Raw genomic sequence first — 21,858 nt, 5'->3', positions numbered from 1 at the left:
CTCAGTCAGTAGTCTCCCTGTACGGCCGTGCCCTCCCCCACGCCAGGCCTACTCTGGATGTGCTGGCTTCTTCTTTCAGTTCCGTAAGCTATTTGGACCTGCTGTTACTAGTTCCCTCTCCCCTACCCTCACCCCGCCTCACCATAAAATCTTTATTCTTCAAGTATGGGCACAGTCACCCCTTCAGAGGTACCTACCCACCAGAGGCAAGCACTCTCAGCCTTTCACCCTTCATCTCCATAAGCCCATCAGACAACCTTCCCTTTACCAGTGTGTGCTTACAGAGGAAATGACCATGGCCCCTACACGATGTGGTTTTTTCAACTTCCACCCTGAGTGTCATGCCTCATGAAACCTTTCTAACTTTGTTCTCCCCTTAGGAGGAGCCTGTGGGGAGCAGGGAAGGTCAGAAGGTTGTGACCACACCTACAAGTTCAGCTCAGTGGAACAGCAGAACAGCTGTCCATTATGATCACCACCCAGGCTCTTCTGTTGCCAGCTCCAGAGCAAGAGGAGTAGGCTCCACCCTCTGCCTCCTCTAGCCACCCAGTTTAGGACAGATGCTGCACAGGACCCTACAGTCCCCAATAATCACAATGATTAGTATATGTTTATTTACCACCCACCAGATAGTTAAACAAGGGCTGGGCTCTGGAGGTAGACTATGAGGGTTTAATACTAGCTTTGCCACTTAATAACGGTTTACTCTTGAGGAAGTTAATTAAATTCTATCAACCTCACATATATAAAACAAAGATAATGTTTGTATATAATCTAAAGTAATAGCTTTTAGTGGAAGGTTTAGCAAAACTCTAATTTTGTAAAATTCAATTATCAGACATTAATAATGACTCCTATTGCCATCTGCCCGGGGTATGTTGAGGACAAGAAGTCCATCTGTTTCCCTGACCGTCATGTTACAAAGGGCTCCTCAATGGTACTGAACAGTTCCCTCAGGGCTGGACACACGCCAGACAAACACTGGTCAGTAAGCTGAGCTGCACGCCCTTTTCTAATGTTTGTTTTATTCTGAGACAGGGTCTTGTTAAATTTTCTACACTGGCTTGAATTTATGATCTTCCTGCCAATCACTTGTGTGCTGGGATTAGAGACACATGTCACCACTTGTGGTTGATAGGTTTCTGTGGTTTTTGTTTTTTGGGAGACAGGGTTTCTCTGTGCAGCTCTGGGCTGTCCTGGAACTCACTCTGTAGACCAGGCTAACCCTAGACACACAGAGATGTGCCTGCCTCTGCCTCTCCAGTCCTTGGATTAAAGGCGTGCAAGCTCTACCACTGAGCTATCCTGCTATTTTATGAATACAAAAGAAACCAGTAAGTATGATAGCTGATGTCATAAGACTGGGCTAACAAAATGCACATGATGCCAGGAATGCCCAATTAAACAGCCAACAGACAGTTAAACATTTCTCAGAACCCTGGGTTTAAATATATATATATATATATATATCATATATATCGAGACCTGGTGAAATGGTCCAGCAGGTAAAGAAAAGACCAGAGGGTAAAAAAGGACCTTGCTGCCAGGCCTGAAGAACTGACTCCTGCAAGTTGTCCTCTGATATCCACAAATGTGAGCATGTAAAGATTCATATTCATTCATTTATTCATTCACATCCTCTCATTCTTTTTCTGACTCTCCCAGCAACTACATGGGAATCTGAAGCTCTCTTCCGGTGTGTCTGAAGACAGCTACAGTGTACTTATATACATAAAAAGATCCCTCTTCCCCCCTTCTGAAGCTGGGAGTAGTGAGTGGTTCATGCCTATAATCCTACTACTTGGAAGGCAGAGACAGGTGGAAGGACATGGTAGAAGCCAATCTGGCTACAGAGTAAGACTGTGTCTCAAAACACAGGCACAGACACAAAGTAGGGCTCAAAGTTTGTATCTGTTGCAGCCTGGTCACAGGAAAACCAGGATTTCAAGAGCAGGAGTTTAAAGTCTAGTATACCCTCAGGTCTCACACATGTAGAAATGAGCAAGACTCCGAATTCTTTCAAGTACTGAGGGCAAAAGAACAAGTTTCAGTAGCAGAAAATGATCTTATCATAGGGAAATACTGTATTCATACAGAAAAAAATATCTAATGTATCCAAGACTTGTTACACTTCTTTGAACAGTATGTTTCTATTCTCTGATTTTTTTGTTTTTTAAAGGAAGCGTCCATCTCTCAAGGAGGCCATTAGTAGAGCGAAAAACATGACTCACAGTGCTGTTCTGTCCCTGAGTGATGTTTTCAACTTAGTGAGACTACTAGTTAATAGCAATTACATTTCCTTCTAATGATACGTACACAGACATAATCACCATGTGTAAATCTGGGACCTACATTCCTAAATCACAATCATTTTTTTATTTTACCAAATAATTTTCGAATTTTCCTTTTGCAATATTGTCACTGATGCAGTCGCACCAGATGTTCGCACACATAACGAAACATCATCTCACAGTGAACATCTCACGGCTTCTTCCCTAATCACATGCTTTCATTACAACATACTAATTTTTACCATAGAGGACACACACTGCCATTAAAATATATCTTACATTGTACTAGACAGGCAGGAATTACTCAGACACAGTTCTTGTGGGTTAAAAACCCTCCAGCATAGGCTGCTGATGTCCCAACTCTATGCACTAAAATGCTGTTTCCTCTCCCTATCAAAGCAGTATTTGGAAAGGAAAAAAATGATGCATTCTGCCCTAAATTATAAATTTCCAAAAGCAGAAGCTCCTAGAAAACCCCTAAACCATCAAAAAAAAAAAAAAAAAAAAAAAAAAAAAAAAAAAAAACAAACTGAAAGCTCAGAGGGAGAAATCTAAAATCCACTCAACAAGTGACTACACCCGTACTATTTTGGCACTGGTTGACTGGTTCTTTTACATTGAGAAGGTAGCTTAAGAAAGGATCTCTTCTCTCAGTGGCCTAGAACTTACCAACTAGGCTGGACTAGGTAGGCAGCAAACCCAAGATCTGCCCGTCTGTGCCTCCCCAGTGCTCAGATTACAAGTGCATGCCATGACACCCAGATTCTGCCCCCCCCAAATGTGGTTTCCAGGGGAACAAATGTCCCCTCTGTTGAAAACCACTGATCTAGAGAAGACCAAAGCGGCCCTGTGCAGAGGTCTAGATAGTGAGTATAGGTCTTCTGCTAACAGCCAGAAGGGTGAGCTTCCAGCACAGGTATATGCAGCACTTGGAGAGTTACACCCTTCTCACTATGCCTTTAATAAAAGGGTCTATATTCCAAAGCCTCCTTACAGTGCACCACTAAAAACACCCCTTCATTTTACTGTTTCAAAACCTCAACAGCAAATATTTAAGTAATCATAAAAACTCACTTCAAATGCAAAATAACCAAGTAACCACATTACACTGAAGTCACTATGGCCTCACTACCAGCATGGAAAGAGCTTTAATAGCCACAGTTCCTAGGCTCCATCTCTGCTCTACCTCTGTGCTACAAACTAAGTATGGGTTAACACAAAGACTGATGTCTCTACAGGATAACTTCCCTATGTACAGCACTTCCTACCTTATGTAACAGCTGGACATTTTATGACAGTACTTATGGTATTATCTTGTGCCGAGTAACAAATCATCCCAAAATGTGGAGCTTTAAACCTGATTTATTATCTCCCATTGTTGTGGGTCAAGAATTGGGGAGCAATTTAGCAAGGTGGCTCTGGCTGTCTCCCTGAAAGATGTAGTGAAGAGATGGGCCACAGCAAGTCTCTTCTAATTGCTTTTAAATTTTCTTCAGGTGAACGCACATTTTGCCTACATGAATGTCTGTGTACCATGTGCATGTAGTAGCCAAATGAGAAAGTCACATTCCTTGGAACTGGAATTACAGATGGGTGTGAGCTGCCATGTGGGTCCTGAGAATCAAACTCAGGCTCTCTGGAAAAGCTGACAGTGCTCTTAACTGCTGAGCATCTCTCCAGCCTAAAAGTCACTTTTACCTCTGATGAAGGCTGGAGGCTCCTTTTCCAAGGATTCTCTCATCTGCTGTGCTTGTCCTCTAAGGCTCTGTATGGGGCTGCTGTGCAGGCTTCCCCTAGGGGCTCTTTAGAAAGAGTGATTTGGGGGGCTGGAGAGATGGCTGGCTCAGTGGTTAAGAGCACTGACTGCTCTTCCAGAGGTCCTGATTTCAATTCCCTTCACAACTATCTGTAATGTAATGGGATCTGATGTCCTCTGCCCTCTTCTGGTGTGTCTGCAGACAGCTAAAATACTCATATACATTAAATAATTTTTTAAGGGTGATTTTGTTCCCCAAAGGAGATCCAAGTCATTCTGGACTGTCACAACCAAGTCTTACAAAGAAATGTTGCTGGTGGTGTCCAGGGATGCTGCTTGCTAAGCATCCTACAGCAGACACAACAGCCGAGGATTATAAACAGCTATTTGACCCCAAATGCCAAAGTGTATCAGAGCAAGGGTGTCCAGTCTTCAGAAGTGTGGTATAATGATGTCATCTATATATGTTGGGAATTCATAGCTATCCTGAGGCACATGGTCTGCAAAGCAGCCTGTGGGCAACAGGCTAGATATGCCTACTCCTTCTGCAGAGGTAAAACCTCACTTACAGCATTCCTTCTGCAGCAACTCATTCCTGCTACAGTCCACACCAAGGACAGTCCTCAGTAGAGGAGAAGGAACTAAGTTCTGCTTCAGCAGAACATCTTAGTTTTTTATTCACACTATAGATGCTCTCTAGCTTTGTTCTCCAACTTTGTTCTATACCCCTTTAAAATAGTGACGTGATAGGCATTCAGTACCAAAGTACTTGAAATTCTAATGTGAGCCTCTCCTGGATGGTGAACCAGCCAGACATTCTCCCCATGTTCAGCTACAGTGTCTGTACCAGTAAGCCATGTGTTCACACACTAAAGGGCTAAGGCAGGACACTGGGTGAATAGATGTGTTTGAGGCACTATGACTTAATACTCCAACTTACTGGGTTTTTGGGGGGAGAGGATTTCTTTCTTTTGTTTTTTAAAGATTTACTTATTATGTATAAGTACATTGTTGCTGTCTTCAGACACACCAGAAGAGAACATTATATCCCATTCCAGATGGTCGTGAGCCACCATGTGGTTGCTGGGAATTGAACTCAGGACCCCTGGAAGAGCAGTCAGTGCTCTTAACCACTGAGCCATCTCTCCAGCCCAAAGCTAGTATTTTTGGTGTATTTCTCTACATAAGAATCTTTTTATTGGGCTGGAGAGATTTGGGGAGATTCCAGAGGATCTGGGTTCCATTCTCAGTAACCACATGGCAGCTCACAATTATCTATAACTTCAGTTCCAGGGGATCTGACACCATCACAGAGATACATGCAGGCAAAACATCAATGCACAAAAAAGAATTTTTTTAAAAAAAGAATATTTTATTGATCTAGAAATTTCCATTTAGCAATTTTAAACGTACACCATGCAATACAAAGAAAAACAAACCAGTAGTCAATATGAGTGCTAGTTTGACAATTACTAGTAGGTGATCCCAAACAAAGCTTTGACACACCCGTTTCCGAAGTAGTAAGACTGGGAATCGCTAGCCCTGGCTAGCCCAAAATGCTGTGAAGAGGCTCAAGTTAGTATGCTGAGTGTGCTTTCTATTATAAACAAAAGTGATGTTTGTGTCTGCTTGTGCACATGAGTACCGTGCCTGTGGAGGGCATTGAATCCTGAGTCTGGAGTCACAGCCATAAGCTTCCCCACATGGGTGCTGGAAACAGAACTTGGATCCTCTGCAAGAACAGTATGAACTCTCAACTGAGCCATCTCTCCAGCCCCAGAAGATAGTTTTAAATAAATACTCTAAGTTGAAATGAATATCCAACTATAAAATAAGTCTGTACCTGTGGTTTCCAGCACATAGTAAACTCTCAATATTTTTAGATCTTTCTTCAATGTGAGAACATTGAAGTTGAGTGTATCTCTGAAGTTAACAGTAAAAAAAGAAGATTATTAAATGTAATTGAGCATCCTTGAAATCCTCCATGATATGTCAGTCTATGGATACCTGTAGTTTCCACAAGCTAAAACTGTACATGTATTCAACTGAACAAGGAGTCTTGGATGGAACCTGAGAATTAATACAATTGGCAATATATTGTAACTAGTTCTTTAAAGACTGAAGTAACACCACCTTTCCCCTGCATACTTGTTTCCTACTCCAGTCTGTGAGAGAGCAGAAGCTGTGGTTTATCTTTTATCTTTGGAATCTAGTCATGACCTGATCATAAAACAAGAATAATAAACATACCAAAACCAGATCACTGCTGACCTCAAGAATAGAAAAGGCTGAGGAGTCAGAAAGACAGAAGTGTCTGCAGACAAACTGCAGCCGACTGTATCAGAACAGCACCTTTTCTTCCTCCAATCCATCCCAGTCAACATTTCAAACAGATTTTTAGTATTGTTCCTTCCACTGTACAGGTCAAGGTAACAGCTCTCTGCTACATACAGAAGTTCTGCTAGTCAGGAACATAGGTCAATTACCAGGGAAAGCAGACCTACATCTTGACTCCTAAGTGACTCTGAACACAGCTGAGAAATGCAGCTAGGTCAGGCTGGCCCTCTTCACATCTGTTTGCTTACATGATATTCTCTCCTGTCCGCTCCCTTTCATGCTCCCCCACTGAGTAGTCTTCTTAGCTCTCAAAAGAACTTTTAATACTTTTTTCCTCCATGAAACCATTCAGGCTGGAGATGGCTCAGTGGTTAAGAGCACTGACTACTCTTCCAGAGATCCTGAGTTCAATTCCTAGCCACATGGTGGCTCACAACTATCTGTAATGGGATCTGATGCCCTCTTCTGGTGTGTCTGAAGACAGTGACAGTGTACTCATACATAAAATAAATCTTAAAAAAGAAAAAAAGAAACCATTCTAAATACTATAATGCACAAACAACCACCACTTCTGTGTTTATGTCCACACTATGTGAATATAGTTCTCTAGTCTATTTCTTTATTTCTAAATAGTCTGTTCCACATGCTGGTGAGCCTGGAATGATAGGTATCAACAAATTTCTTCAATACAAAAAAATCCAAAAGTTAAACATAAGTGTGTATAAACATACACACACACACACACTCCCCCCACAATGGTCAGTGCTGTTAACTGGACAGGATCTAGACTCACTTGGGAGACAGGCCACTGGGCATGAGGGTCTATCTTGATTACACCGACTGAGCTGGGAACACCCAGTCATTCCCTGGCTGGGATCCTGGACATACCATCAGGGAGCTGAGGATCAGCATGACCTCATTCCTCTGCTTCCTGACTGGACTGGCTGTGATGAGCTGCTTTAGGCTCCTGTCGCATTGACTCCCCTACCATAGACTGCATTCTTCAGCTGTGAACCAACAGAAATCCTTTTCCTTCAAGATATTTTTGTCAGGGTACGTCATCAAAGCAATGGGAAAAGATACACATAATGCAAACAAAACACCAATGCACAGAACCAAAACATAAATCATTAAAAAAGTAAAAACTATGGGGCTGGAGAGATGGCTCAGCAGTCAAGAGCACTGACTGCTCTTCCCAAGGTCCTGAGTTCAATTCCAAGTAACCACGTGGTGGCTCACAACCATCTGTAATGGGATCTGATGCCCTCTTCTGGTGTGTCTGAAGACAGATACAGTGTACTCATATACATAAAATAAATCAATGAAAAAAAGACCTAATCAGGGAAGGTAGGGTGCTATAGAACCTTGTACATCTCAGTGGAGTCAGAATTCACAAGATTAGACATTATTAGTTTTTTGCAATAGCATTATCACAATCACCCCACCTCAACCTCTTGACTGCTGGGATTACTGGTCTGTGCCACCACACCTTAGCACAACAGAGGGGTCCCAACTATTGTATGGCAATGTGCACAAAATGGATACACACTTGAGAATGAGCCATGATACAAGATGATGCTGATGATGAAGGGTTAAACTACCCAAAGATAAACACAGGCTATCAGAACAGAGTGCTTTGAAGAAGTTTGAGGATAACACAAAGCAGGGCTGTCAGAGTCCGAGTTCTACCCACTGGTGCTGGGTGTGGTGGTGTGTACCTGTAACCCCAGTATGAGTAGAGACTGGAGGATTGCTGGGACTTGGTGGCCAATCAGCCTAACTAGAGATCCAGGCCAATGATACCCTGTCTGAGAAAAGACAGACTGTATCCTCTAGCCTCCCCACAAACTTGTGAACATACATAAGGCACACACATACATAAAGAGATAAAGTACGGCATTAAATATTAAAAATTACAAATTCTAATACAGAATTAGCTATTGCCGTGTCAGAACCCTTCAAGCATTACCACAGGTAATTCAGAAAACACCAAAATATAAGTGTAAATGGAAGGCTCTAAGTCAGGAATAATGCTATTTTTTTTGTTACTACTGAAACGCACAGATTACTAAAAAATTCACTGTTATTATCTAATACTTTTAAGACTAAAATGTTAACAAGAACCTTCCAAATGTGCTAAGAGTAGCGGCGCACCTGTAACCCCGGCAGAGGCAGCGATAGGACTGCCAGGATGCAACCGAGCTAGTGTGCACGTGTGTTCCTGCCAGCGAGGGCACATCCATCTGACCTGTGCCAAGAACAAGCTGGGTCATGTGAACTGATAACACTGCCACTTCTTTCTGTGTGTTCAAGAAATCCTCTCGCTTTCCTAACATTTTTATTTTATTTGAGATAGGGTCTCACTATACAGCCCTGGGTGGCCTGAACGTGTGTCTTTAGAACTCTGAAAAAAAAAAAAAGCTACCTGCTGAAAGATGGCAGGAGAAAGGGTAAGAAAACACCAGAGATACTGGGAACGCACTACTTTCAGATTTGGACTTAATGCTAACATCCTCAATAAGCTTCCTTTCCAGAAGCATTTACAAGCCCTAAGGAAAAAAAAAAAAAGTCATTCACATTCACTATTTACTCACAGCAATCCACATGGCCAACACACAATCTATGTAAGCTGTCCTAACCACAGCAAGCTTGGGACCCTGACAATGCTCCTGGAGATAACAAGGTCATGCTGAAGAAACCCCGAAGAATGTGTAGCATTCCTCTCTGCTGACAGGTACAGTGTTCAAGTTAGTCTATAGTTTTTACTCAAGACCAACTATTCTAAATATGTACAGTTGCGCAAAAACGTTTTTAATTAAAGGTGACTAATTTCCCCAACCCTCCCAACAGAAGGCACCACTTTTAAGACAAATCTGGCTGTCACAATGGGAAATTGTTATAAATCTTAAGATTAGGGAACAACACTGCTGTTAAATATACAATACCCAGTTAGACCCACAACAAAGTGTCACCCTCTGCTGAGAACACCCACAGGCCAAGTACCCTATGTTACACGTTTGATGTTTAGGGATACAAAGAAATAACTGATCACAGTTTTTAGAAATTTCATGTGTATTACATGTATGTCTGTGTGGGGGTGTTGGAGCTCCTGGGATTGTAATTAGAGACAATTGTGAGCTGCCATGTGGGGTGTCTGGAAGAACAGCCGGAGCTCTTAACCAGGCAACCAGATGACATTTCTCCAGCCCCCAGATGACACTCTTATTTGTTAATTTTTAAACCTTTGCCTGGTGTCAGTATCATTTAACATTGAGTTGTTCATTTCAAGAGAGACCATCCAACCATAGGGCACACAAAACACTACACAAGGAACCAGAAACCTAACCTAAGCAAGCCAGACTGCAGCATCACACAGGGGAAGGGCAGAAGTGAAGAGATGGCTCAGTCAGAAAAGTGGTTCCAGCAGCCAGTATGAAGACCTGAGTTTGGTCTCAGTACCAACATAAACCAAACAACAACAAATAGGCATGAGGCTATGTGCCTGGAAACAGGAAGGTTCCAGAGGCTCTCTAGCCTGCTGGTCTCCCCAATTCACGAGCTCCAGATTCAGTAAGAGATACTATCACAAAATAAAGTAGAAAGTGAGAGTTGACGGGAACTGAGGTTAACATCTGATCTTTGCACACATGCAAACACATATGCAAGAACATTTACACAGGCCATCAGGTAATCACAACTAAGTCGATACAAGATGTCAACATCAGTACTTCACACAATGACTACTAGGGAGTTGGATTTCTTTCTTTCTGCAGTTTTGTTTTTTTTTTTTTTCAACAGATGAGAAAGAACTAAAATCTTCATTGGCAACTGGTAGACTGGAAAGAAAACAAATAGAAATGATGTGTTTCTTTTACTTTTTTTAAAAAAAGATATATTTATTTAGGGGCTGGAGAGATGGCTCAGCGGTTAAGAGCACTGACGGCTCTTCCAGAGGTCCTGAGTTCAATTCCCAGCAACCACATGGTGGCTCACAACCATCTGTAATGGGATCTGATGCCCTCTTCTGGTGCGTCTAACAGCTACAGTGGACTTATGTATCTTTTAAAGGTTGTGAGCCACCATGTGAGAGTCACCTACTGAGGATACTAAGAATAAAACATATTTCTGGGAATTAAATTAGATCTGCTACAGGAATGCAGTAATACAAGATGAACTTAGTACTTGCACAAGGTGGACACCCCAGGCTGAGTTACAGGAAGAGTAGGGCCTGACAATGAGCATGACAACGATCCCAGTGGATACAGAGAAAAGGGCTCAAGATCAAGACCAGTTACTCGCGCTCTCCATTTTACTGACACAGCCTCCCTCACACATCAAAAGAGGCTCTGCTTTGTTTTCTGACTTCCTGTGGGCATGCTGATGTCATCCTTTCCAGATCTGAATCACCAGAAGAAAAAGGTTCTGTGGCACAGATTTCCAATACATACCCTGGCATCAAGCCCTAGATGTGACAAGCTACTAGAATGCCACTTGAGAGGGAGGGATTGTCTTTAGAAATATAAAGGTAGTTTTGAAATGATGACACTGAACAATATGAAAAAAGGAAAAGCTACAAAGGTGTCCCAAAGCAACCTAGGTCTCTTCCTGCCTCAGTGCATGTGTGTGTAGGTAAGAGCTTGACCTTAGGTGCCTTCCACCGTGTTCTGAGAAATGCTAGCCCAAAGGTTCCACCCATTCTCCTGTCTCTGCACCCCAGCACTGAGATCACACATGGGCTGTGTCCAGTTTTCACATGCTGCCAGAGATCCAAGACGTGGCCTCGAGCTTCCACTGCAAGCACATGGTATCTCCGCAGGTCCCTCGTTAACTCTGGTCTTTATAAACAGTGTCTAACACGACCAATACTAAACTAGTGAACTGTGGACAGACAACAACGGGACAACTGCTGCTGTTCTAGGTATGCTGCATGCTGCATATTATGGACTACAAGTTTGGAGACACAACCAGTGTATACTCTGGGGTAGACCCGGGTCTCCCTACTTCATGTCGCAAGCCCAGTGGCAACTCCAAGATCTACAAGGAGGAGGTCTTGAGGGAAACAAGGAAATCTGTAATCACACCATTCAATGCAACAGGTACAAACATGTTCAGGGTCTACAGTTAGTCAGACAACAGGTCTAGACAGAATAAACATTTGTTCTATTACCTTTCTGTTATGTTGCCATGGGAATCTGTTTGCGGGGGTGGGGGTGGGGAGGCTGCTTCATAAAAAGAAGAAAGGCACTCTCCCATGAAGGCAGCCAAGACAGACAGACAGACCGACGGAGCTGTTACAAGGTATCTGTAGACACCTATTTGTCACATCTATTCAAGGTAACACTCCTTGGAGCCTTACAGACAAAAGCATGAGTGCCAGGTAACATGATGAGGGAAAGGCAGGAATGGAAAACAGACACAGAGCCAAAGATCAAAATAAATGGGATCTTAAATACTCAGATACTCTGAGGAAGATACAAATGACTTAAAATATAGCCAAGTATTAAGAAAAAGCCTGGAAGTCAAAGATGTTAGAAAACATTTAGCCCACTCCTCTTTCTTTTTCAGCTGAACTCAACAGCTAATTTTTTTGTTCCCTTTTTTTTGGCAGCAAAACCCTTCAACAACAACAAAAATTGAAGTAAGCCCATGTTATTTAGAGAGCTGGAATGGAGAACCCTGAATTTCTAGAGCTCAACAAAAATTCCAGCTCTGGCACTCAGGACTCGGGAATGAGAGCATAGGGCACAGGTCAAAGCCCTGTGATGATTCATCGTCTCCTGTGCTATCGTAAACCACAAACAGTAGTTAGTACCTCCATCGGCTAAGGAACAAATAAAAAACTAGGGAGCTAAACTCCAGCTCTGCTGTCTGCAACCCACCTTGGCTTACTTTTTCAGCACAAAAGTTGTTCCTTACAAAGGCAAATATGACCGTACAGAATTCTGAGCAGCTGTAACCTCCTTCCCCCTCAGAATGCTCCCAGATCCATTCAGATCTAGCTGATGGTCATACAGCACAGGGTCTTTTGTTAACCCTTCAATCTTGAAAGTTCTTACCTTCTTGCCCCCTCATGTCCAAACCCTTAGCCTAGTCTTCCTTCACTGTTACATCCACCACCTCCCTTTAAAAGTATAGCAGGGTTGGAGAGCTGGCTCAGCGGTTAAGAGCACTGGCTGCTCTTCCAGAGGTCCTGAGTTCAAATCCCAGCAACCACATGGTGGCTCACAACCATCTGTAATGGGATCTGATGTCCTCTTCTGTATGTCTGAAGACAGCTACAGCGTACTTATATATAATAAATAAATAAATCTTTAAAAAGTATAGCGCAGAATGGCCAACAGTAGATACTTGCCTAGCAGACATTTGCAAGGTCCTAGGTTTTTCAGTACTAGGAGGAAGACAAAAAGAAATGGGAAAAAAGAAAAGGAAAGAAAAAGCTAAGCCACTCTGCACCTTCCTCTCCCTATCTCAGTTTAAATAAAACATATCCTCTTGACACTACAGACGGGGCTTCCTTTCTATTTTTACTGTCTTTCCAGTAGGGCTTTGAAAAGGAAAGCATTTTTGTACTTTTGAACATTCCACACCTTGTACCTTAAGAGCAACCCACACACTGGAGTCACCATGTAACATGCAGAGCCATGTCCCTGGAGAGAGAGACGAACCCTGAACCCACAGTGCAGCACCTTTTAACACTCTACTTGTCACCAGAACCCACCCAGTTACGCAAGACCAAAACTTGGGAATTGTCAGACTTTCCTACCACTTCTGTCTTATCACTGGCCTAGACCCTGGAACCATCTCTAAAGTGCCTATTTTACACAATGGCATCTCTTCTTCTGTTAAGAATTTAACAAATTCTTAAAGATTTTTACACTTTAGGAAAATTGGTTAATCCTCACCACGCATGTGCTAAAATTACAGAAACACTTTGCAAAGATCAATATTCTAAAACTTTTGTAAAAATATTCAAGTTTAAAGAAAGTTCTGGTCTTAATTATTTCCTCAAAAACTATGTACACAATTTGCATGTCCATGACAAGCCTGAGCAGAAAACCCTGTGCTCCAGGTCAGGAACACTGAGGTGCTCTGACACCCCAGCAACTAGACCCCTCCAATGGAACACATTGGCTTTGTGTCAAATTTCACAAAGAACAAAAATCTGATGTACTTTCAAGGGCCTAGCAAGCGAGGGTTAGTTATTTCACTCTTATACATTGCGCTTAACAACACCAACCTGGCTGGTTTTAAATTTCCATAAATATATGCTGAAAATTTTTAAATAAATGGCATTCATAAATCCAGAAGTCACCTATCTGAACTACCTGGTTTTTTTTTTCCCCCAGGAAAAATTTCATCTGGTCATTAACTTCATTTTAACTTATCAGTTCTGAGGGAGAACAAGACTTTAATGGGTTAAGTCATTTACCTTTTAGATTAGCTGCACAGTGACTCTGCAAAGGACTGTACAAAAGCGCTCACACACCTTCAGCAGCCACACCAGTGAGAGACTCCTGAAGTGCTGGAACCCTGGACTCCAAAACCGAAGCACTTTAACACTCCTTTAAATTGGCCAGCTCATCCACAGAACTAGGCTAAAAAGGCCAGCCTGCAGCTCACTGGATACCGTGCTCAGCATGCACCCGTCTCTGGGTTCAATCACTAATGCAAAAGGAGGAGAGAGGAGTAAAACATGGAGCTAGAAAGGAGTAACTGATAGTGATTTCAGTGAAAATCATTGATAAACTAAAAAAAAAAAAAAAAAAAAAAAAAAAAAAAAAAAACAAAAAACAAAAAACAAAATCACATTAAAGTGCCAGTTAATACTAAAGTGACTGAGTCCAGGGGATTCCTTGACATTAAGCCCTAAGCTTTAGGGGTTTAGCACAATTCCCAACATTGCCCACAGAAGGCAAAGCCAGCACAGATCATCTGAGGCTGGATTAAAGAGAAATTAAAAGCAGAATACTCCCCAAGATTCAAAACTGCAAGTGGCAGAACCGAGAGGCCTGGGGTCCAATGATCACCATGAGTGGGAAACAGAATTCAATAAAATAAATGGCCAGCGGTTGAACTCTTAGTCTTTCTCCTCTATCCATACAAACCCTTGCCAGTAACTGGGGAAGTGAAGCTTAGTGTTTATGTGCATTGGTAAGGTCTTCTGGTGGCTCACAACCATTTGTAACACCAGTTCCAGAGGATCCAAGGCCCCCATCTGGCCTCCAGAGGCACCAAGCACACTGTGGTGTAGAAATATACTTTCAAACAAAACACTCATACAAATAACAATAAATAAATCTAACCCCCCACATACCCCATTGTCAGTAATCATGTTTGTGGACACCTTTGACTATTTATTGTTTTTCTTGAGATAGCACTGCATTCACTCTGCAGGCCAGGCTGGGAATTATTATTTGTATTTAGGTATTTCTTTATTAAGAATGGTAACATCCAGCTAACTAGTCTACTTTTAGTTACAAAGATAGGTCAGCTAAAAGCAGCTTGGTGGGGCACTCCTGTGATCCTAGCATTAGAGAGACTCAGACAAGTAGATCAAGAGTTCAAGATTAGTAAGCTCTGTCTTGAAGGAAAGCAGAAAGAAAGGTAGGAAGGGAAGGAAGAGAGATGAGCTATTATTACAACTAATAGTAAATAAAGGCACAGCCTTCTCAATTGTCAAGAGTGAAAAAAGTCATCTTTTCATATCTAATCATGGTGTTCTCTTTTACCCTGTCTCATTAAAATAAAATTAATGGTGAATAGCTACCAATACTTAAAAAAGGCCTCGTTTATCTTTTTTATATTTACTGGATAATCTTGTCCTATATAGCATGTTAAATCAGAATTCGTTTCTTAGAAGAAATTACCATGTTTAGCTTTAAGTTTGTTATATTTTTACATGCCGATCATAAACTATGCATTACCATGTCTACAAGACAGTAGGCAACCCATCAAACGCAGCTATGAAAGCCATCCATTCTCCTACAAGTCCAATGACAAGATGAGAGCTGTCTTGTTCTGTACTCTCAAGAACCTAGCCACTGTTTGATGGTATGCAGTACATACTAACCCATAAATGGCTGTGGGTGATCTAGAAGTAATTCTTAACTCTCACTCCCAAGGCATGGTGCCCAGGTGTGCCCAGCAAGTGGCTGGAGAGACCCCTTCCTCAGAGGACGTTCCTGTTTGCATTTCCTTAAATTCACCACAAATTTTCCCCTATACCCCAAACCACACAATCAATGCTTTGCAACAGTGTGGTCTTTAACGATTTTGCTTCCTTTCCCTTTTCAGGCAGTGACTAAAGTTCCTTAAAACTTAGAGAACTTAGTTTAGTTCCCTTTACGCTTTCAAAAAGATATTTGTAAAACCATACCAAATTTCTAGACCAACTCTCATTCATCTTTGATTCACGATTAGTAATATTATGTTTGCTTCTTGTTTTTGTTACTGTTGTTCACTAAATACTACAAATTAAAATAAAAATCTTAACCTTAAAAAAAAGTTACAAATCAAAGTATATCATGTCCCATTTGGAGATTCCTTTTTTGAAGAGACCTCAGGTCCCTCACCAACTTAATAATACACAGTCACCAGTAGGACAACCTTCTCTGTTCTCAAGACTTCAGTCTAAACCCCCCTCCATTGAAATGGACTTCATTATTCTCCAACATCAAACTATTTCAGAGGATGAAGGTGGAAAAAGGGAACACGGGCCTCAAAGTGGATTAAAAAGAAATTCAAAAGCCAGGTGTAGTGTTGCATGCCTTTAATCCCAGCATTGAGAGGCAGAGGCCAGCTGATCTGAGTTGGAGGCCAACCTGGACAACAATGTGAATTCTAGGACAGCCCATCTCAAACAACAACAATAACAAACAAACAAACAAAAGGCGCTTTTTCCAGTCACACCTAAAAAGTTGCTAATTGAAAACACAATTTCAAATAACTTGAGAGAGGTGAGGTAAGACCTGTAAATCTAACTGGAGGTGACATTTGCTCAGTCACACACCATTTCGGTCATCTTTTCCTCATCCATAGGCTGGACGGTAAATCTCTAACGTAGGAAGGAAGTCTGCCTCTCTGGAAAGACAGCAAGGAACTGAACAGTGGTTGTTTCTGAAAGACTAGAAGCAGGGCTGAAAGCAGAGACCTTTCTGCTGCATACCGTTTGACCCTTGTTTCAAGCACCCTGCTTTGTGTTGTGCGTGGTTGCACGCAGGGCCTCCCACAGACAAGGCCAGGACTGTCCCACTGTGTTGCATCACTGGGCCAGCACCACCTATGTTTAAGAAGCTGTTTTGTAGAAATCTATCTAATTGTGAGGTTGTGCTCAATTCTATCACACAGAAACTAACAGCACTAGAGGAAGTGGTGCTGGTTTCACTGTAAAGCTGGCTCTTCTGCCAGGGCAGCAGTGACTATCGGAAACCTTGCAAGTCCCCACTCCCAGAAGCCCTGAGTTCTGAAGCATCACTCCCTGAGCATGCAAATGGAAGTACTAGAGAAACAATGACCAGAACAAACCAACCACTGAAAAAGGAGGTGGGTAAATGATTGACATTTCCTTTCAAATGTAAACTGTCATTCAAAAGATGTCAAGGTTGGCACCATCTGCGGCCTAGCTGGAGCAGCTTAATAGCAAATGCAGGAGGATCTGCAGCTGGACACAATTGCACAATCTCAATTACCAGGAAGATTCTACCAAACAGGAAATTCACGATGTGACTTTAAGTAACACAGGACTCATACTTAAAGATTAACACATCCAGAAGCCTGGAATGTGTTCCAAACAAAAACTATCTCACAGTCTCTTTTGGGGAACATGAGTGCATATAAAATCGCTAAAACACAGAAAAGGCTCATCTGTGGAATCTGATGGGGGGGGGGATCTAAAGTGATACTAAGCTCACTAAATGATACTGGATGAGTCCTCACAACATCTCTGCAGTGGAAGTTTTACACTTCACTTTTTCATGTGAAACCTGCTCCCAGGGCCTTGCATGGTAGCAAAAAGCCTTTATTCTCAGCGCTGGCAGACAAAATTTGTTGAGTTCCAGGTGTTAAACCACGGTGTTAAAGAAGAATGAAAATGATGGTTTCCTATGTTCAGGTTCTACCGAAAACCAGCGGGTACCTCAGTGCTTACAAGCTGATAAAGCTCCCTGCAAATCTTCTAAGGGACTTTAAGGAAGAAAAGCATTCCCGGTAATTATTTCATTTAAAAACTATTTACTAGTCCTATCTTTTTGATCTTGAGGGGCGCCCAACCGATCAGAATCCCTCTGGCTCCGTATGGAGAACTGTTTTGTTAAACAATGCTAAAATGAGCAGTGGTAGGTGACTAAGCGGCGAGCTGGAGCGTCCTTGCAGGCGCTGCCACCCTCACTCTCCAAAAGGAAATACGCTTTCAACGGAATCGGAAACACACCACGCAAGCTGGCACCGCGGTCCCCGAGATAAAGTCGGTATTTTAAGCTCTTCGGGGTGCTGCTAATTGAAGTGCGAATCCCAAAAGAACGTTTCCTGAGCCAGGATTTTTCGACGCGGGCTTGCAAAAATGAGAAAAAGGGAAAGGAAAAAAAAAAGAAAAAAGATTTCCGAGAAAGGGAGCGCTTTTTCCTGCAAGTTTCGTTCAGGTGACCGCAGTCCCCGGGTCAGGCTTTGCCCTACTGCGCCTAGCAGGAGCTCCGCCTAGCTCGTCTGCCCCTCAGGGCAGGGCTCCTGCGTCCCAAGTGGCGGTACCCGGAGGCAGGGTCCTGAGGCCGCCTGGCTGCAGAAGGGACCCCCGGGAGAACAATCTTACGAGCATGGAGAGCGCAGGGTGGAGCCCCATCACACCGCGCCCACGGCTGACCCGCTCGCGCACACGGTTCACCACCTACCTGAGTGTGCAGGACGAGGGGTGCAGGACACGTCCTGCTCCAACTGCCCCCCTACACCCCCAGACACGCCGGAGGAGAATTCCTGCCGCTGGGCGCATCGCTGAGCTGTGGGGACAGGCCTGGCCCTCAGGCATGCAGGGCCACCCTGCTTGCTCCACCGCGTCTTCCCCACCCCCGCCCCCAACCCGAGGCCCGACGACACTCACCACACTGAGCCATAGGCGCCCGAGCCCACCGGGGACAGGTTCTGGTACCGCTCGGGCACCTCCCAGACGGTCTTGTTCAGCTCCTGCCGGTAGAACGTGGGCCTCTCCTGCGACATCTTCTAGCGGCGGCTGCGGAGCGAGGAGGTGGCCGAGCCGGGGCCCCTGCCTGCAGCCGCACGCTCTCCTCCGCGCCCGCCCGCGGCAGACCGGACCCCGCGCCCGCCGCCCGCGCAGGTGTGGAGGCTGCGACCCACGGCGCGCGGCCCCTGTCAGCCGCGGCGGCTCCTGCGAGCCTCGGCAACGTGCGGGAGCCGGCTGCACGGCTCGAGGCTGCCCCCGCCGCGGTCTCCCTGCAGCCGCTCCCCTGGGAGCGCACGCCGACGCCGCACGACACCAGCTCACGCTCCAGAACCCGCTCGGGCTCCAGTGGCCGCGATCCCACAGGCAGCGGCCGGGAGCCTCTCGTGGAACTCTCGCGAGAACAGCTCCGGGAGGTATCCGCTCCGGGAACCGAGATCTTACCCAATATGGAACCTGCCCGTGGGGCGGGGAGGAGGGCCGGTTCGCGAGAAGAGCGCGTAGGACAGGCAGATCTCGCGAGAAGAGAGACGCGGCTTGGGAGCCGAGGCAGGAACTCTCGGGGACTGGGCTCTAGGGCGCCGAGGGTGGAGGCTGCAGCGCGGGCTTCGCGCGCCTCTCTGTGGTCGGACGGGGGAATGCCTGGAGGCGACATGGCGGAAAGCCGCTGTGACAGCGTCGGGGAAGCGAGCCAAGCGATCTTTGAACTCCGAGCCACCTGCTCACCGGAGCCGGCAATTTCCAAGAAACACTTGCAGGAACAGACAGGCCCTGTCCAGAAAGCTGTTGCATTCCCATCTGCTCAAGGACATGTGGCTTACCTCGGGATGCTGATGAAACCTGTCCCCCCACCCCCAGGCAAATATTAACCCGGCCTCCAGACGCTCCTAGCAGCTCCTAAATTTTCTCAGGCACAAGAACCACCCTGGAAGGTGGAGGAGGAGGTTCCAGGGATCCACAGGACCCAATGCACAAGGTCAGAGGTGTAGACAGTCATGAGTGTCCACTTTCAGGCTGGCGACCTACATTTGCAAGGCCCTGGGTTTGTGACCCACTGTTGGAAGGAAAACACACACACACACACACACACACACACACAAAGTGCAGGTAGGTCATTCCTTTTAGGGAAGGTCTTCTCTTATTTATTTGGATTTACACAGCCTGTAATTCAAGCATTTGGAAAGACCAAGAGACCATTCTCATATATTTTATGTATGTATATACGTAAGTATGTATGTATAGTTACACAACCTGTAATTCCAGCATTTGGAAAAACCAGGAGACCAGCCTCTGCTATATACATATTGAGTAGTTAGGGGACAGCCTAGATAATTTTGAGACCGTATCTGGAACACCCCAAAACCCATGACTTGAGTTTGAGACTGACTCCTGCCCTTTAGAGTCATCCAAACTTTATAAATTTAAAGAAGTTGAGAGAATTTTTTTTAATTTAAAAAAAATTAAAAAACACACATATACACTGTAGCTCTCTTCAGACACATCAGAAGAGGCATCAGATCCCATTACAGATGGTTGTGAGCCACCATGTGGTTGCTGGGAATTGAACTCAGGACCTCTGGAAGAGCAGCCAGTGCTCTAACCACTGAACCATCTCTCCAAACCCGGAGAATTTTAAGAATTTAAATTGAGAGAAATTTTAAAGAGTTAATTCATGCCTCTGAGATGGGGAAACAAGGCGAGGAATTTTGACCACATCGCATTCAAGACAAGTACGTCTGTTGAGCTTTCTGAGGCCCTGGTTCTAGTCTCTACCAGAGAAATCCAACCCTACATTCCCACCTAGTGGAATCTTCCGGAGAAGCCGAGAAAGATAATAAAAGTGAATGGGGAAAGACAGACCCATAAGAACCCACATCCACCCATGCCTACACTGAACAGAACGGGGAACTTATTCTCGAGGCTGTTTCTAGAAAATCCGGAAGGTTCCCCTGGCCCAGGGACCCCTTCTCGCCCCGGATGCCGTCCTCGCCGTCCTCGCCCGTCACCCGCACAGCCGGAACGCCGGCGGGTTCTGCAGCAACGGCTCGGGAACTGCCGGCCTCCGCGTCCGCAGCGCCGCCGCCAGCCAGGCTGGAGCCGAGTCTGTCCCCAGCGTCTGCGCTCCTGCGGGCCACCGGAAACCAGGTGAGCCTCGGTCGGGAGCCGCTCAGAGCACTGGCTGCTGCCTGGGAGCAAACAGCCCAGAGCATGGCTGCTTGGGTCACCTGCAGAGCCAAAGAGGGTCCTAGGCAGTAGTGGGTGAATGAATGAATGGCGGTGGTCCCTGGAATGAATGAATGAATGGATGAATGAATGAATGAATGAATGAATGGATGGATGGATGGATGGATGGATAGATGGATGAATGAATGAATGGATGGATGGATGGATGGATGGATGGATGGATGAATGAATGGCGGTGGTGACTGGAACTTCTATCTCCTGTAGAAAGACTGCGTGAAACAGCACTGGCAAGAGACAAAATGGGCTTTGCACACTGGGTCCTTTCAAGTTCTCCGTGTTGTCAACAGCTGAAGGAACTGGACTGTGGGCCCTGCCACACTTCCACCCCATCTGTGTCCTCATCCGGCTTCAACTCAGGGCCTTTTTCGCTTCCAGACTTTACTGCTTTGTTTATTTTGTTCTCTCTGGCTGAACCCCGCCCTCCACCCCGACCCCCTTCTCTGTCTCCTAGTCCTTATTGATGAATGCTTCGGGTCCTCCCATGACGTCTTTTCCACTCAACCCAGTAATGCGTATCTTCAACACACCCCCTTGGTATCACGTATCACACTGGATAGCACTATATGAAGCTGTTTGTGTGACCTTTCAGCAGCTGGAGGGCTGTCACCTTCAAGCATCTCCTGCCACTAGACAATGCTATTTGCTAACCCTTTTCAGCTTCCCCCATACATTCTCTGTCAAAACCAAGACACTTGCACGCAGTGAGTACTTTTGATTGGGAATTGCAAGTGCTTTTTTTTTTTTTGCATTTATCAAATAGAGATTCTTTAAACGAGCCAGTGAATGGATGAATGGGTGGGTGGACAGATGGACGGATGGCTGGATGAAAGGATGATGGATGGACGGATGCACGGATGATGGCTAGAGGGATGGCAGAAGGCAGCAGAAGTAGTGAAAGAGCTGGGTTGGTGTGCTTGTATTTTTAAGTGTTTTTAGCAGAGAAAGCCTGCTTACAGATAAAAGCTGGGACCGCAGCTCAGGGTACAGCAGCCTTGCGTGTGTTAGGCCCTCAAATGAATTCCCAGCACAGGAAGGAAAAAGCAAAGAAGCCATGTGTGGTGGCT

General features: G+C 44.6%; 1 protein-coding gene across 2 annotated transcripts in view; it reads right to left on the bottom strand.

Annotated features, from left to right (window-relative positions):
- MAPK14 (mitogen-activated protein kinase 14) overlaps positions 1–18,931 on the bottom strand; it is a 55,266-nt gene extending 36,335 nt beyond the window's left edge. For both annotated transcript variants that reach the window (XM_080937563.1, XM_080937564.1), the window contains exon 1: positions 18,473–18,931. In XM_080937563.1, coding sequence (XP_080793689.1) covers positions 18,473–18,588 — 116 coding nt within the window. In that variant the 5' untranslated portion in view covers positions 18,589–18,931. The remainder of the gene's footprint in view (positions 1–18,472) is intronic.
- Between the last annotated feature and the right edge of the window lie 2,927 nt (positions 18,932–21,858).

Source organism: Micromys minutus (genome assembly GCF_963924665.1).
Source record: "Micromys minutus genome assembly, chromosome: 25".
NCBI classification, from domain to species: domain Eukaryota; kingdom Metazoa; phylum Chordata; class Mammalia; order Rodentia; family Muridae; genus Micromys; species Micromys minutus.
Note: the sequence above shows the minus strand (reverse complement) of the source record. Positions and strands in the feature narration are given on the sequence as shown.